A 13,097-nucleotide genomic window follows, 5' to 3' on the forward strand; every position below is an offset into this window, starting at 1 on the left:
ACATGTATCAGATCCAACAGACATCTACACAAGAATGCGATGACTTATTATCTGCCTCAACGGATGCGGGAGTACGGCTTGATAGTTTGATGCCAGCCGCCAAGGGGCACGGTGCGGCCATCACTCGAGAAGATGCCGGCGGGATAAGCTCGGGAACCTCGCCGCGGGAAACTCCCGGGATCCCGAGTCGAGACGTGCCGCCGGCCCCACTCAAAGAAAGACGACTTCAACGTGGCCTAGATGAACGTGCTCGGGGAACGGATGCCGATCTGCCATGCAGAGAAATGCTGCCGCTTCCGAGCGTCGAGTTAAGCTTAACGTCAACTCCGCTGATCTGCAGAATTGATGAAATGCACGTTCAAAGCGAATGGCCGTGTCTCCCAAGTCATATAGACACATCAATGCCAACTGTGACTTTAACACAGACTGTTGAGCTGGACGGAAGCCCAGTCACCGTGACTGGCGCGCAAGAGTTTGATTGGGATTTCAGCGGTGGCTCTGGGCGTTCAGGAAGTGCCAAGGGACCCATTGCGGCTCAGACTGCCACCGCTTGAGGATCGAAAAGGAGATAACTCTGAGGCACAGTACGCCACCTGTTATTTTCCAATGGAGTGCATAGATGGCAGCACGACTACCTCAATATCAGGGTAGCTCAATCATCAGATAAGAATCCACCTGGGAAGACAGGCCACTTCTGTGACTCTTTGTCTTGCCTAGAAGCTGAGGTTTTGTCTAGGGCCATATTGAAATGGGATATTTTTGGTTTCTTTGGTGATGATATTCAATATGTTTCAATGACAAGGATGCTAAGAGCATGTACCAGAAAGTCTTCTTTGTTTCGGCGGTGCTATTTTGCCACTATAACTATACATTTGCCGCCATTCGTCTCATCAAAGCCATTGTTCTTGGCGTACCGAGCCGGCAAAGAGTGTCCGAAATCATCCTTTTCGAAGAGGATTTTCTGAATCTCGTCAACATGTACAACTATGTCTTGCGGCTCCTCTTCATCGCTTTCTTCTTCCGTGTTCCTCTGACTGTAGTGCATCCGATTGAAGACTCTGTCCATCTCGGCCCCAAGAACATCACCTCCCAGCTGGGTTTTGTTATTCCGGAGGTTGACGTGGACTTTGCGTAGACAGTACGCAAAGACGAAATCGTCATGCGGCGTGCAAGTCTTTACGTCCTTGATGGAAATGCTCAAACTGCCCTGTATGCCAGTCATGACCGCTCCGCCAGTCCCAGGGTCCGCGCCTAGTTTCACGGCACCGCCTTTCATCTTGCTCTCCCCATGCGAGATCTGGTGGGGACTCCTCGCGATCTTGATGCCCGTGACCATGTACAACACCTTCTTCCTGACGGTCAGCTTCTTGAAAAATGTCTCACTCGTGAGCAACTTTTGCACTGCTGCCGTCTGCACACTGGACTTGACGTAATCATGTTCCCTATCCGCTCCCAGGTCGAGAAATGTTGTCTCAAGCCGAGCTGCACTCCAAGATCGTGTGACATCGATCGATCTATTGATTGAACTCTCTGCAGAGGCTGCAGAGAGAAACTGACCAAAGACACCAATGTCGCCGATAGTTTCCATGGATCTTTCCTGGGACCAGTCGTTTTCAAAACGAACTTTAGCTGCATTTGCAGGGAACGGTCTAATCGGGGGCGCCAAAGGTCGGTGAGGTATAAGAGGGTCTTCGATGAGCTGGCCGAGTTGAATCTGGTCATCAGGCCTATATTGGGTATTGGGAATGATAAAGTATGCCTTGCGCTGGGCTATCTTCTTATTCGTCAACATCTTGGCGGACATGAGATTGAGACGATATGACTCTGTACGAAATTCAAAAGTAGGTAAGGTAAAGTATTAGGCAATGTTTTGCAGTGAAACCTGGATGGTGCTTCGGGACCCTCTTAGGATGTTGGCGCGTCACTTTATATTTCTTTGGATTCTTGCCGTGTATGTGACAAACGTAGACGAAGAACCTACAGTACTTAGGCGCGCGCGTCGAGGACTCCTCAGAAGAGTACGTATGCCCGCACCAACCCACGATTCTCAATCCGATCAGCGGGTCACTCAATCCACATCTTTCCCGTTATCTGCTTCGTTGTCGCACCCGGAGCTCACAGAAGAGAAGATTAAAGATAGCTCTTTGGCCCGGGTTGGGGCTACCGGACCTAAGGGATGATACTCACCTACGGTGCCGCCGATGTGACCTTGTGGGCGCGCTGGAATTCGTGGTGGCCACTGCACTCAGGCGGGGGTGGCAGGTTGCAAGTACCCTATTACCAAGGGAACAGAGCGCCTTGCAGCCGCGCGCTTGTGTGGACGGGTCCGGCCGCAAATACGCAACGGCAAAGGTATCCAACAGAAATTGTATCGAAGACGTCAATAAAATGGAGTGTACATAAACGCAAGTAAAATTAGCCTGGCAACTGAAATGCTGTTATATCAATGGCCGATTGGCCGATGAGCCAAAGCTTATGAGTTCTGGTTCTGGATGGGATTCGCCAGATTCTGCCTGACCAAGTGGCCGCTGTATCTGCTTTGATGTTCTGATATACTTAGGTAGTCCGCTAATTGCTAATTACGGCTCATGACACTGGCAATTCGTCCGGAGCTACATGGTCTTCATCAATCAGTTTACAGTAGGCATGTAGCCTTTCGCAATTAAATAAGAACTTGACGCTACACACGTACGTTTCTTGAAATCGACTTGAACTGTCGTACCCCCGTGCAGATGACAAACGCTAGATTTTGCTTTGGAAGCCAGAGCATTACGCAACAATCTTGTGAAGGAGAGATCTAAGGACCTTACTCTCAGGTACTTACGTCCAGGGCGAGTGTCAAGGGTGTTTCCAGTTGCTGTACGCAGTACCAACCGGGTAGTCAGTGCACATCAGCTGATTAACCCCTGGCTCTGACGAGCCGGCCATGCTGATTGGCAGAGTTGTAGTGTGATTGGCCTTTCAATGTTGTTGGTTGGGTCTGTCGGATGTTGACCACAGGTCCAACCAAAATGACGACCATTTGCCGCTTATCCTTTTCTTAAAATACAATTGAGCGGATATCCAGAAGTCTGTCGTACGTCTGTGGTCCGAGCAATGTCTCGGCCATTGCATGGTCGGTTGGGACCCTGAATACTTTACGTGTGTAGCCGTCGAATCACTGCTTATCTTGCCTCTGTCGTGGATGCCGATGACATGTAGGGACAGTATAATAAGACTACAGGTTAGGGAAATTGTGGTTATGCCCACGCCTTTTCCAAGCAGCTCAAGTTGGGCACTTCGCCCAGTCGATTGCCACCATTGCACGCATAAGCGTGTGAGCTAGCCCTTTACAGACTGTTCGAGATGCCTTATAAACCCAGTAATACCCTTTCCCCTTGTCGGTGTTTCCCGTCTTCTGCGCTGCCAGTCCCCACGCAACAGGATGCAGCATATCAGGTCGTGCCCCTTCAGACCGCAGTGGACGAACAACATGAGTAAAGAGTGAGACTTTCTCCAGCTGATGACAACAGATACTGCTTTCGTATACTCTACTTTTTCAACGGAGTAGCAGGTTGACAAAACTCTTTCTGCAGTGCGGGTTATTTGACGCTACCTTCGTCTCTTATATTCCGTTAATGTGTAATCTTTGGTAGTCTGGTTGTGTTTGGAGAAGCCGAGTGACTCTTAAGTGAGGTGGCTCGTGGCTCTTGGCCACCCCGCCAGACGTATCCCCCCACCCTCTCCCCCTTTACGGCTCAATAGGGTTGTCTCCCTTTCTGGAATAATAATCAGAACTTTACTAGTAATCGTTCTATCCTCAGGATACAGGCTAGATTGATGTTTATCTTCCACATATCGACCCATTCTACACTAGTCCTATAGCACAAAATCTATATAAGTACTTTCTTTAATTGCTACTTTAATTGCTACTTTAGTACTCATATCCTTTAAGATGCTTCGAGTAGAGCTTGTTTGCTTTTTCTATGATGTGTCGGATCGAATATTACGATGCCTTTCTGGTAGCATAATGATACTTGCGACAGGGCGCCACAGCCTGCCTTGAGAGGTTCTTGGCTGGGATAGTTTCTTTAGAACAACACTTCCAAGACGAATGACTTCATTACTCTGCAGTCGTCGTCGTGTGGTCTCTCGGCGTCACCGTGTACGACCTGATATATGGTCTTCTACAATACAAAGCTGAGAACTAATGGGATCGACAGTGATGTTTGACTCCTCAGAATTCATGAAAGATCCGAGAATGACTGCAAGAAACACCCAGATAAAGTCGAACATTTCATTTCACGGGCTGTGTTGGTGGTCATGTCACCAAAACTTTTACATTCGGCACTGAATGCTATTCAAATCTAAATCGATGAAAGTCGTAATGATTAATCTTATCAAAGTTCATGTGGTAACAGTATGATTATCTTGAAGATTCAGTCACGCCTATGAATAGCTTTCATTGTCGTGTTGCAACGTTCACAATCACATTCAATCATATTCCGCGGCCATGCCCCCAAAAAGCTCCCACGTGGCCGGTGTAGACAGATTTGCGTCGTGACTCGGCTTCATTGGATTGATCGTGAGTGGTGTACTCTAGTAAGATGACCACTTCAGGTTCACCATCCCTCATCTTTCCGCGGCACTTCCTACTAAATTGATTATCTTCTCCCCCGAAACTGTTTCTCCCATGTCTGGAGTCGTTCAAACGGCCCTTGTTAAGTCCAGCGTTCCTTGGAATTCAACACAGTTGCTAGCTTTCGCATAACTCCAGATCCCTCAGTGCTAGTGGGTCAAGTTTTCATCGAGACTTCGGGGGTTCAATGGTCTCTCCAGGCTTGGTAGCCGAAATGGCGACGAACCCCCAGCGACCCTTGCCCCGGTAACTCTCCACACCAGCGACGGTGTTGATGAAGTAGCGCTCGAGGCCAAAGGCCTTGATGAAGATGTAAGGGATAATTCCAAGGAGGAAGAACAGACGGCACAGCGGGCGGATGTTCTCGGAGAAATCGCGAACCTCAACATCCACAAAGCCCGCTTCCTCCATTAGCTGCCTGAAAACGCCCGGATGTGACCGGTCGTTTGTCGGCATGGCGGCATACTCGTTGATTTTGCGCATGTTATCGGCCATGACTTCCGGAGAATCCCCGATGAACTCATGGTCGTACTCAAAGTTGGCGAGATGGCCGCCGGGCTTAAGCAGTCGGAAGAAGCCCGCCAGAACAGTCTCCGGGTCCGTGGCATGAACAAGGGTCTCCATGGTGTAGATGCCATCAAATGACTCGCTTGCCAGCGACTCTAAGTGGTGGTAATCCCTCCTGTTGACAGTCACCTGGTTCTCGAGACCAGCCTTTTTGATGGTCTTCCTCGCCCTCTCTACATGGCGCTGGATGACATCGAACGCCTCGATTCGGAGGCCATGCTTGCTGGCGAGGTGTTTTGCAACATGACCATTTCCGCAGCCAGCATCCAAAACCGTTGATCCTTCAGGCAAGTTCAGGACCTCAGCCATTTTGTCCTCCATGGCCCGTAGGCCGCGACTAAGGGGGAAGGGGAAGTAGGTGTCATTATCCCAATAGCCGAAGTGCCGTGTTCCTCCCAGAACCAGGCGATAGCCGATACGGGACTCGAGCGACGAGTAGTAGGATTGCAGCCCCGGGTTAGAGTTGATGAGAGGCTCCATCTCTGTGGTTGCGGTGGAGGAGTCCATTGTGGGTCCGATGCGACTTCGAAGTGACCGGAAGATCAATCGCGGGGGCGGGTTTGACGTCTTCCACAACTTTGTATGCCGTAGGCTTGAAATGATTCTCAGGGCAAGACAAATGTTTTGAGACGAAAAACAAAGGCCGCAGAAAGATTGAAGGGGGAGAAAGAGATTCAGGATGCAGCCTGGTGGCGGAACGGGATGGGGAGTCGCAACGAGTGAGGATGGGTGGGCTGGACGACAGGCGGCTGTCTGCGCCGTGCGGTCGTATCCGCGCCGTCGCTGGTTCGCTCGTTAAGAGACGTGCTTTGCTTACCTACGCGGGTAGGGGGGGGGGGGGGGGTTCCAACAGTGTTCAATTTCTTTGTCGTACTTACAAACTCTGTTGGGACTCCATCCTTATATAAGCAGCATGCTTCCACTATATACAGATTCTCGAGTGTCAGTTCTGCTCGATATTTTCCAAGTCTTCCTGTGTTTTGCCCAAAATACTGTTCTGAATCCCTGATTTTCTGACGTTTAAAGTGGTTATATGCGTTCAGGATGAGACCACACTGGAGAAAGACGCATAGAGGAAGGTACGTAAGGAATGCTCAACAGATCCTAATGACCCTGGCCCGTAAAGTACTATTTTCGGTAGGGGATTATACAGCTTGAGGCACCATACACACACTGAATGAGCAGTGTTGAAACCAGCCCCCTCCCCCCCTTCCTTCCCTCGCAGGTAGGGTCTGGGTTTTCCTTCGTTGCCTACTAGTGATAGTAACCTATACCATTTTTGCGTTGCTAAGTACCTACCCATATATAGGCCTTTTGAGGGCCAGATTGGTAGTCGCGTCGGGGACCACCAGTGAGTACCTGGTGCTATATTGGTTTTCTTTTTTTTTGTCTTCTTAAATTCGGAAGGATGTTCCAGATCTCTTATTTCACTAGGTCACGATTTCCAACTCGGAGATGACTCGGAATATGCCGGACTTAAAGGAGGCTCCCATTCAATGGTTTCCAAACCTCTCAATGTAATGTGAGTAACCAGGGCAAGGTGCATCCGTGCCGAAATGCTTCCTCGTCAAGGACTATGCATACTTCCAGCTAGAATCGCAGTTGAGGCCAGAAAGCTACACTCTTTTCCCAATGCTTCGCCACTTCTATCATACTCAGCTATCTGCCTCATTGGCACGGTTTCAATTTGCCCCAAAATGCCTCAAGGTCAACAGGAATGTGTCGGACGAGGGGCCATTTAAGAGGTAAACTAGCTCGACCGCACAACTATCAAGTGCATTGACCGAAAAAGAAAAAAGAAAAAAGAAAGCCGTCTCTTTTCCGTCTTCAGCCGAACCATCGTGACTCTACAAGTTGTTTTGACCTTTTTAGCACTGACTTCATCCGGGACATCAAGACTGTTATCGGCTTTCACTATCCAAGATTGTATGGGGTCAGACTCTTTGATACATGTAACCATTACAATCGTTTAACAATGCTTACAAAGCTCTAAGACTTGGTTGCAGTTTAGATATGGCGCTCGGCCCAGCTCTGTATGAGACCTTCAACTGTGGGTTCGTACTCTCTCAAAGTAACCTCATCCTCTTCCAGAGACGTATTGGCATGGACAAACACAAGTGGCGGTGGCTTGCTAGCCACCACCACCTTCCGCCATTCCAGATGCTTCGGAGTCAATGTCGAAAGCATCTCGTAGTAAACTCGACATGCCTGTACATCTGCTGTGCAACGGTACATGTGCAAATGTAAGAGCATCCTCCCAAGTGCTGGCTTTCCATGAGTGGAAATCTTTGCTCTGTCAACTCTGACTGTCAAAGTTTCAGCAGTCTTGTCATGTTCAATTTCCACACAGTCCCCGCCGTCCTTAAGTAGCCAGTTCAGAATTGCGAAGTGTGCCTGTCAATTTGTCAGTATGTGGTCTCCGCATTGAATACCTGCGTCTTGTGCTTACACGACTATGGGCTTGACCCCAGCGCTATGAGCAGATGTCAGCGAATATTCCAATTTGATAAATATGTTCTCCCAACCGTACCTTGCTATCGACATTGTAGTTGGCAAGGCCACGCAGGCCATCCACACCCAGTTGCTGGTACATGTTGTACGCGACTATTCAACCGTGCACGTCAGCCCTCTGAATGGTGCCAAACATTGCCAATGGCTTCTCACGATCGTCAGCTGTCACGTCTGTGGCATCTGTAAATCCAAGAACTTTCAGAAGATCTTTGTCATCCATCAGGTACGCCCCAACTAGCTCTGCTCTGCACTCATCAACTGTTGTGGCGAGATCTCCAAATTGACCGGTCCAAGTCTGTCCAGGCTTATACCAGGATTTGATTGGGTTATCATCGAGAGGATTAATGGGCGGGTTCTGAATGTCGAAGTTGTAGTCCCCTTCTGTCGTTTCAACCATCATCCGGCCTGTGCCATGTCCAAGAAGCTCGTGCAGAACAACCCACCAATAGTAGGTTGGGAACTTAGCTCTGCGGAATGCGGCTTCTTCGGAGTCTTCGATGAATGGGTAACCCTGTGCCTTACTCTCCGCAACCATGCGATTAGCAATGATGACATTCTTGAATCCTGTCTCTTGCCTAATATCGTTGTACTATCACTAAGTTAGCTCGTGCCGATAGCTGACCAAGCTGGAATTTGGAAAAGAGTACGTTGGGTAGGTTGATTCCCGGAAATATGATACTGGAGCAATATGCCAGCGCTTTGGAATGTCAGCAAGTTGATGTTCCCTTAATTTCCGCAGGAACTTACTGTGTATGCTTGAGAGATCAGGTGGGTCAAACAAAGACTTCTCAAATACCCCCTTTCCGTCGTTTTCGGGACTGGCCCAAGGTAGCTTCCGAATGAATTGTGTCGAATTCTCGACCAGTCTTGTCAGTTTCCTTGTTTCTGCGGCGTCTGCGATCGCAACAAGACCCTCAAACTCAGCTCGTATTCCATGTGGATCTCTGTACGGCTCAACGAAGCCGAAGATGTTTTCGATCTCCGGCGCCTTATCCTTCACCCAGTTTCGCAGTGATTCTCGATACTTGGCGAGACTTCCGGTCCTGAAGCTCTCGACGTACTCTTTGATGAAAACTTTCTGGAGCTCGTTGGATGCGAATTTCGCCGCATGTGTTAACTCGACGCACATTTTCTCCAGCTCAGCTGCATGGTCTCCCATCACGAGCTTGACGTTGCCTCTCCCATCAGACAACGGCAAAACACCAAGACTTCCGTCATCGGAAGAAGCGATCTGCAATTCAAATCCGGCAGCTCCGTCTAGTTTTCTCAATCTGGTGTTCTCTGGGAGAATGGACTTTTGTTCCAAGACTTGAGAGACCATTGCGATTTCCTCTTTGGTGATATGGTTTCCCGGGTAGTAAGTGCTTTGAGTGGTCTCTCCCGGATATCCAAGGCTGAAGGGCGGTGATGAATAGACAGCGTCAGCAAACGAGCTATACAAAGCCTGAAGTCTGTCAGACTTGGTTGCAATCTTTGCGAAGACGGTCCCAGGGATGGCGGGGATGAACTTCTGGTCGCCGGATCCCTAGAATAGTTAGCGGAATCGACTCAACTGAATTTTGCGACGACAAACATAGTAGTTGCCTAAGTTGGACAAAAAGGTTGCCGCGTAAGTGAGGAATTGGTGCGTCTCTTCGATTCCAATCTCATCAGCAAGTTGATCCCAACCGCCATTCCACGCCGCGTGAAGCTCGAGGATGAAGTCAAATATTGTCAGCGATTCTGGCGAGGTTTGTCGTAGAACAATTCTCGCCCCGTGCCATGCTGCACTTCTTGAGTGTCAGCGAAGCAGTCGTGTCTCTTTCATGTCATCACTTACCGTGCCATATGATGGGCATATCTCTGCTGCGACTTGCTCAAGCCTTCAAATTGCGACCTGACGTCCAATCGAAAGACCTGGACGGACTGAACCTCCATGATAGCTCACAACGAAGGCAGAATCTGTGCTCAATGCCCCGAAAACTTTGAAAAGCTTGGGTTATATCTGCATGTGAGGAAAAATGAAAGACTCTCTCCATAAGACTGAGTGCTTTTATCATTGCCAGGTGCGGGGTGCTTGTTTGGGTAGGCGGCCCCGCAGCGACTGTCGTACCACTAGGGAGGCGCGTTTATCTATATACTGCAGAGCTAATTGGGCTCGCGTAAATGCCAATAATAGTCTGAAAGATCAATGGTGTCCGGATATGACCTTGTTGTTTGTTGGTTGGGTTGGTTGAATGTTGGTTTGTTCCGCGCCGGGTTGACGGGCAAGGGCAGAGGGCGCTAATCTCGATCATCGGAAAGTTGCGGTTTCCGTGCCCCAATCAAGTAGCCCAATCACAATAGGATCACAACGACACAAAAGGCACTTAACAATGTATCTATCTGCTAGGACAAATTTCTTCATGATGCATTTTTCTTGTCGTTCTGGCGCCGTGCAATCACGAATGACCTCTTGTACATGGAAGGATACCTTGCTGGTTGACAAGTGCGTGTCACCTCAGGTAGTATTATTAAGTGGTTGCGAATGTGCAAGTCGCCTGTATTATCGACGGAATGTTCTGTTCAGGAATTATGACAATGGTATAGGCACGAAATTTGTTCATCTGATCGGGGCAGGACAAGACGACCTAGGATGCGTATTCGAGTCTGCATGTGGTGTCGGGTTGGAAGTCCAATTCGACCTCGGCGTACGGCCGGCCGCGCAGGGGCCAATTACGGCCCCTGCTTCCGATTATCGCGTCCTGCCCAACCTACGGTTGGAACCTCCTTCTTACACCTACGCAGAAATTCATATAGTTCAATTGATCTCTTCGTCAACCCACGGTTCAAACCAATTACCCTGTAATAGGGATACCAACATGTGGATACTGTCAATTGTTTCAAGCCTCTTATTTCATGTTCTGAGGGAACGCTGAGTCAAGAGCATATCTCATGAGGAGCGTTGCCCATAACTCCCTGTAAGTCACCGAGTACTCAATCCTACTCATCCCAGCCGAAAAGAAATTGTTTCAGAGTCTGTACGGAAGATTGGTGAGTTCTTTCTTTCTGTCGCTAATGCGTGGCATATGTCATCTTACCTTCATGTTGCGTCAGACCTTAGAATCTACATTGGGAAGGTGGGTGCGAGTAGGCAATCCTTCGGGGATAATCTACTGATCTTATCAATCGGGACTTGCTGTCTTTGAATGAGCTGATATCTTGGCAGCAATCATGTAAGGGCCGTAAATCTAACGGTAAGATCTCACGTAAGGCGAGTTATCGGTTCGTCACACCGATTGTGACCTGGTAAGTGTCCACAATAAGCCGACAACACATATACAGCGCGAAATCGGATGCGTTATCCACTCAGGCCTTTACATGTAAGCTGACGGCGCCTGCAAGAGACCGTAATGTCTTATTAACATTTACGAGCATGTACAATGCCAAAGAGGGCTGATTGTTGCTTCAAACCCTGATCGAGCGATGTTTGGAACTGGTCTCGGCTCCGCTACATAAGAGCACAGGATCCCTGTTTCCTTCGCCTTGTTCGCGCCCTTTTGCCTTGGACTTTATTCTGAAAGACCCTTCGTACGGTGTCAACATGGCAGCCACTGCTTTCAAACGCGCCAAGCCCTTCTTCGCATGTATCGTGGGCCTCATCGCTGCGGTTATATCCTTTCGCCGTGGTCTAGGAGCTCAAAGTGAACAATTCACTCCCGTCATCGGAAAGAACAATACCGTTCTCTTCATCACCAACATTGAACACGGTCTTTCGAATGTCCACGTCGCAACTGTCTACTCTCTTCTCGAACGCCACCCAGATATCACTATTCACTTCGCGTCATGGTCCAAAATCAAGCCCAAGATCGACAGGATAACTACCTACGCACGCAGAAAGACACCGCAAGCCCGTTCTGTTGTATTCCATGACCTACCAGGCCCGAACTTCCAGGAGGCGTCTGGGCGGAATTCCTCATTGAGCTGGATGCAGCCGCCCGGGATCGCAGGGTTGACGGGTCTGAATGAAGATATGGCGCAATTCATCTCGCCATGGTCTGGGGAAGATCATCTCCTGATATACGAGAGCATAAGGGATCATATCAGAAATCTTGATCCTGCGATCGTGGTACTTGACATGTTTCACCGACCAGGGATGGATGCAACACGGGGAGACGGGCGCCTGCACGCAATTTTATCACCGAACGTCCTAGCTGACTGCTTCGCCGGGGATCAGCCATGGCTGAAGGGATTTTGGAAGTTCCCAGCGTAAGCCGACATTCAGTCTATGATCTCCGACCTCACAGCACAGCAGTGCAGACTGACATGTTCTCTAGGGTTGGCTCCGGTCACGAGTTCCCTGTTCCTTGGCGAGATATCCCTACGAACATTTACCAGATGGGAAGTTTCGCATGGACAATGACGTTTAATGCAGAGCTCAACGAGAAACGTAAATTTCTTGCCAGTCATGGACTAAAAGACCCAATCAACTTCTTTAATATCCATCAGCCTGGAAAAGGCGCATTCATTACCCAACACACCCCGACGGCGGCCATTCCTCTCGATTTCCTTCCCGCCAATATCACTACTACAGGGCCCATTGTCATCTCGGGTACCTCGGCAGAAGAGCAAGATCCCGAACTGGCCGCCTGGTTGGCTAAGGCACCGACCGTGCTCGTCAATCTAGGTAGTTTGTTCGAATACGACATAGGGAGAGCTCAAGATATGGCTGGTGCATTGAAGGTCGTCATGGAGCGTACGGATGTTCAGGTTCTGTGGAAGCTCAATAGAGCCGCCAGTCTCAAGGACGAGGACTGGAAACCTCTGGTCGACGTGTTTATCAGAAACGATCGACTCAGGGTCTCAAAGTGGTTGACGGTTGACCCGACTGCATTGCTGGAGACGGGGAACATTGTTGCCTCTGTCCATCACGGTGGTGCGAACTGTTATCACGAAGCTATTAGGTAAGTCTCGGCTCAGTTGCGTCGTGCACATGTGCTGTTACAACATGTATCTTACTGATGCTTGGCCTTTTAGTACCGGAGTACCGCAGCTCATCCTTCCTGCCTGGTTAGATCTCTATAACTACGCTGCACGTGTGGAAGCGATCAACATTGGAGTTTGGGGCAACAGGAAATCTGCTCCTGCTTTCTCGCTCAGCGAACTCAGCAGCGCATTTCTGAAACTGGTTGACGGCGGCTCTGCCAGCTTAACGATGAGCCAAAACGCAAAGAAGATACAGAGAACTATAAGTCGCCCAGGACGTGATGTTGCAGCTGATGAGATTGCACGGCTTGCAGCGTTAGGCCATTAGACCGGTAGATATCTCACCATGGGAGACGTCTTTCCAAATTGAATGTAGATCAAAAATACAACTCTGTACGAGAAAACTTCCATCACGAGATACTGACCATGTACGTGCTACCATAGATTCCTAGCTCAT

The 13,097-nt window shown here is 49.2% G+C and overlaps 4 protein-coding genes across 4 annotated transcripts; 1 reads left to right on the forward strand and 3 right to left on the reverse strand.

Annotated features, from left to right (window-relative positions):
* Window positions 1–847: 847 nt before the first annotated feature.
* CTAM01_05063 (uncharacterized protein) lies at window positions 848–1,804 on the reverse strand (the record flags this gene model as incomplete). The annotated part of the gene is made up of 1 exon (XM_060521093.1): window positions 848–1,804. One exon carries the CDS (start codon window positions 1,802–1,804, stop codon window positions 848–850), a length of 957 nt encoding a protein of 318 aa, XP_060384462.1.
* Window positions 1,805–4,783: 2,979 nt separating this feature from the next.
* CTAM01_05064 (uncharacterized protein) lies at window positions 4,784–5,692 on the reverse strand (the record flags this gene model as incomplete). The annotated part of the gene is made up of 1 exon (XM_060521094.1): window positions 4,784–5,692. The coding sequence occupies one exon, from the start codon at window positions 5,690–5,692 to the stop codon at window positions 4,784–4,786; it is 909 nt and encodes a 302-aa protein (XP_060384463.1).
* A 1,500-nt stretch (window positions 5,693–7,192) lies between these two features.
* On the reverse strand, window positions 7,193–9,613 carry CTAM01_05065 (dipeptidyl-peptidase 3; the record flags this gene model as incomplete). The annotated part of the gene is made up of 8 exons (XM_060521095.1): window positions 7,193–7,579; window positions 7,635–7,658; window positions 7,716–7,789; window positions 7,850–8,285; window positions 8,344–8,393; window positions 8,444–9,221; window positions 9,270–9,465; window positions 9,516–9,613. The coding sequence occupies 8 exons, from the start codon at window positions 9,611–9,613 to the stop codon at window positions 7,193–7,195; spliced, it is 2,043 nt and encodes a 680-aa protein (XP_060384464.1).
* Window positions 9,614–11,258: 1,645 nt separating this feature from the next.
* Window positions 11,259–12,968, forward strand: CTAM01_05066 (uncharacterized protein; the record flags this gene model as incomplete). Its single annotated transcript, XM_060521096.1, has 3 exons — window positions 11,259–11,923; window positions 11,992–12,618; window positions 12,692–12,968. 3 exons carry the CDS (start codon window positions 11,259–11,261, stop codon window positions 12,966–12,968), a joined length of 1,569 nt encoding a protein of 522 aa, XP_060384465.1.
* Window positions 12,969–13,097: the final 129 nt, after the last annotated feature.

The sequence above is a fragment of the Colletotrichum tamarilloi genome (assembly GCF_030869305.1).
Source record: "Colletotrichum tamarilloi strain Tom-12 chromosome Unknown Scaffold_12.1, whole genome shotgun sequence".
In the NCBI taxonomy this organism is placed as follows: domain Eukaryota; kingdom Fungi; phylum Ascomycota; class Sordariomycetes; order Glomerellales; family Glomerellaceae; genus Colletotrichum; species Colletotrichum tamarilloi.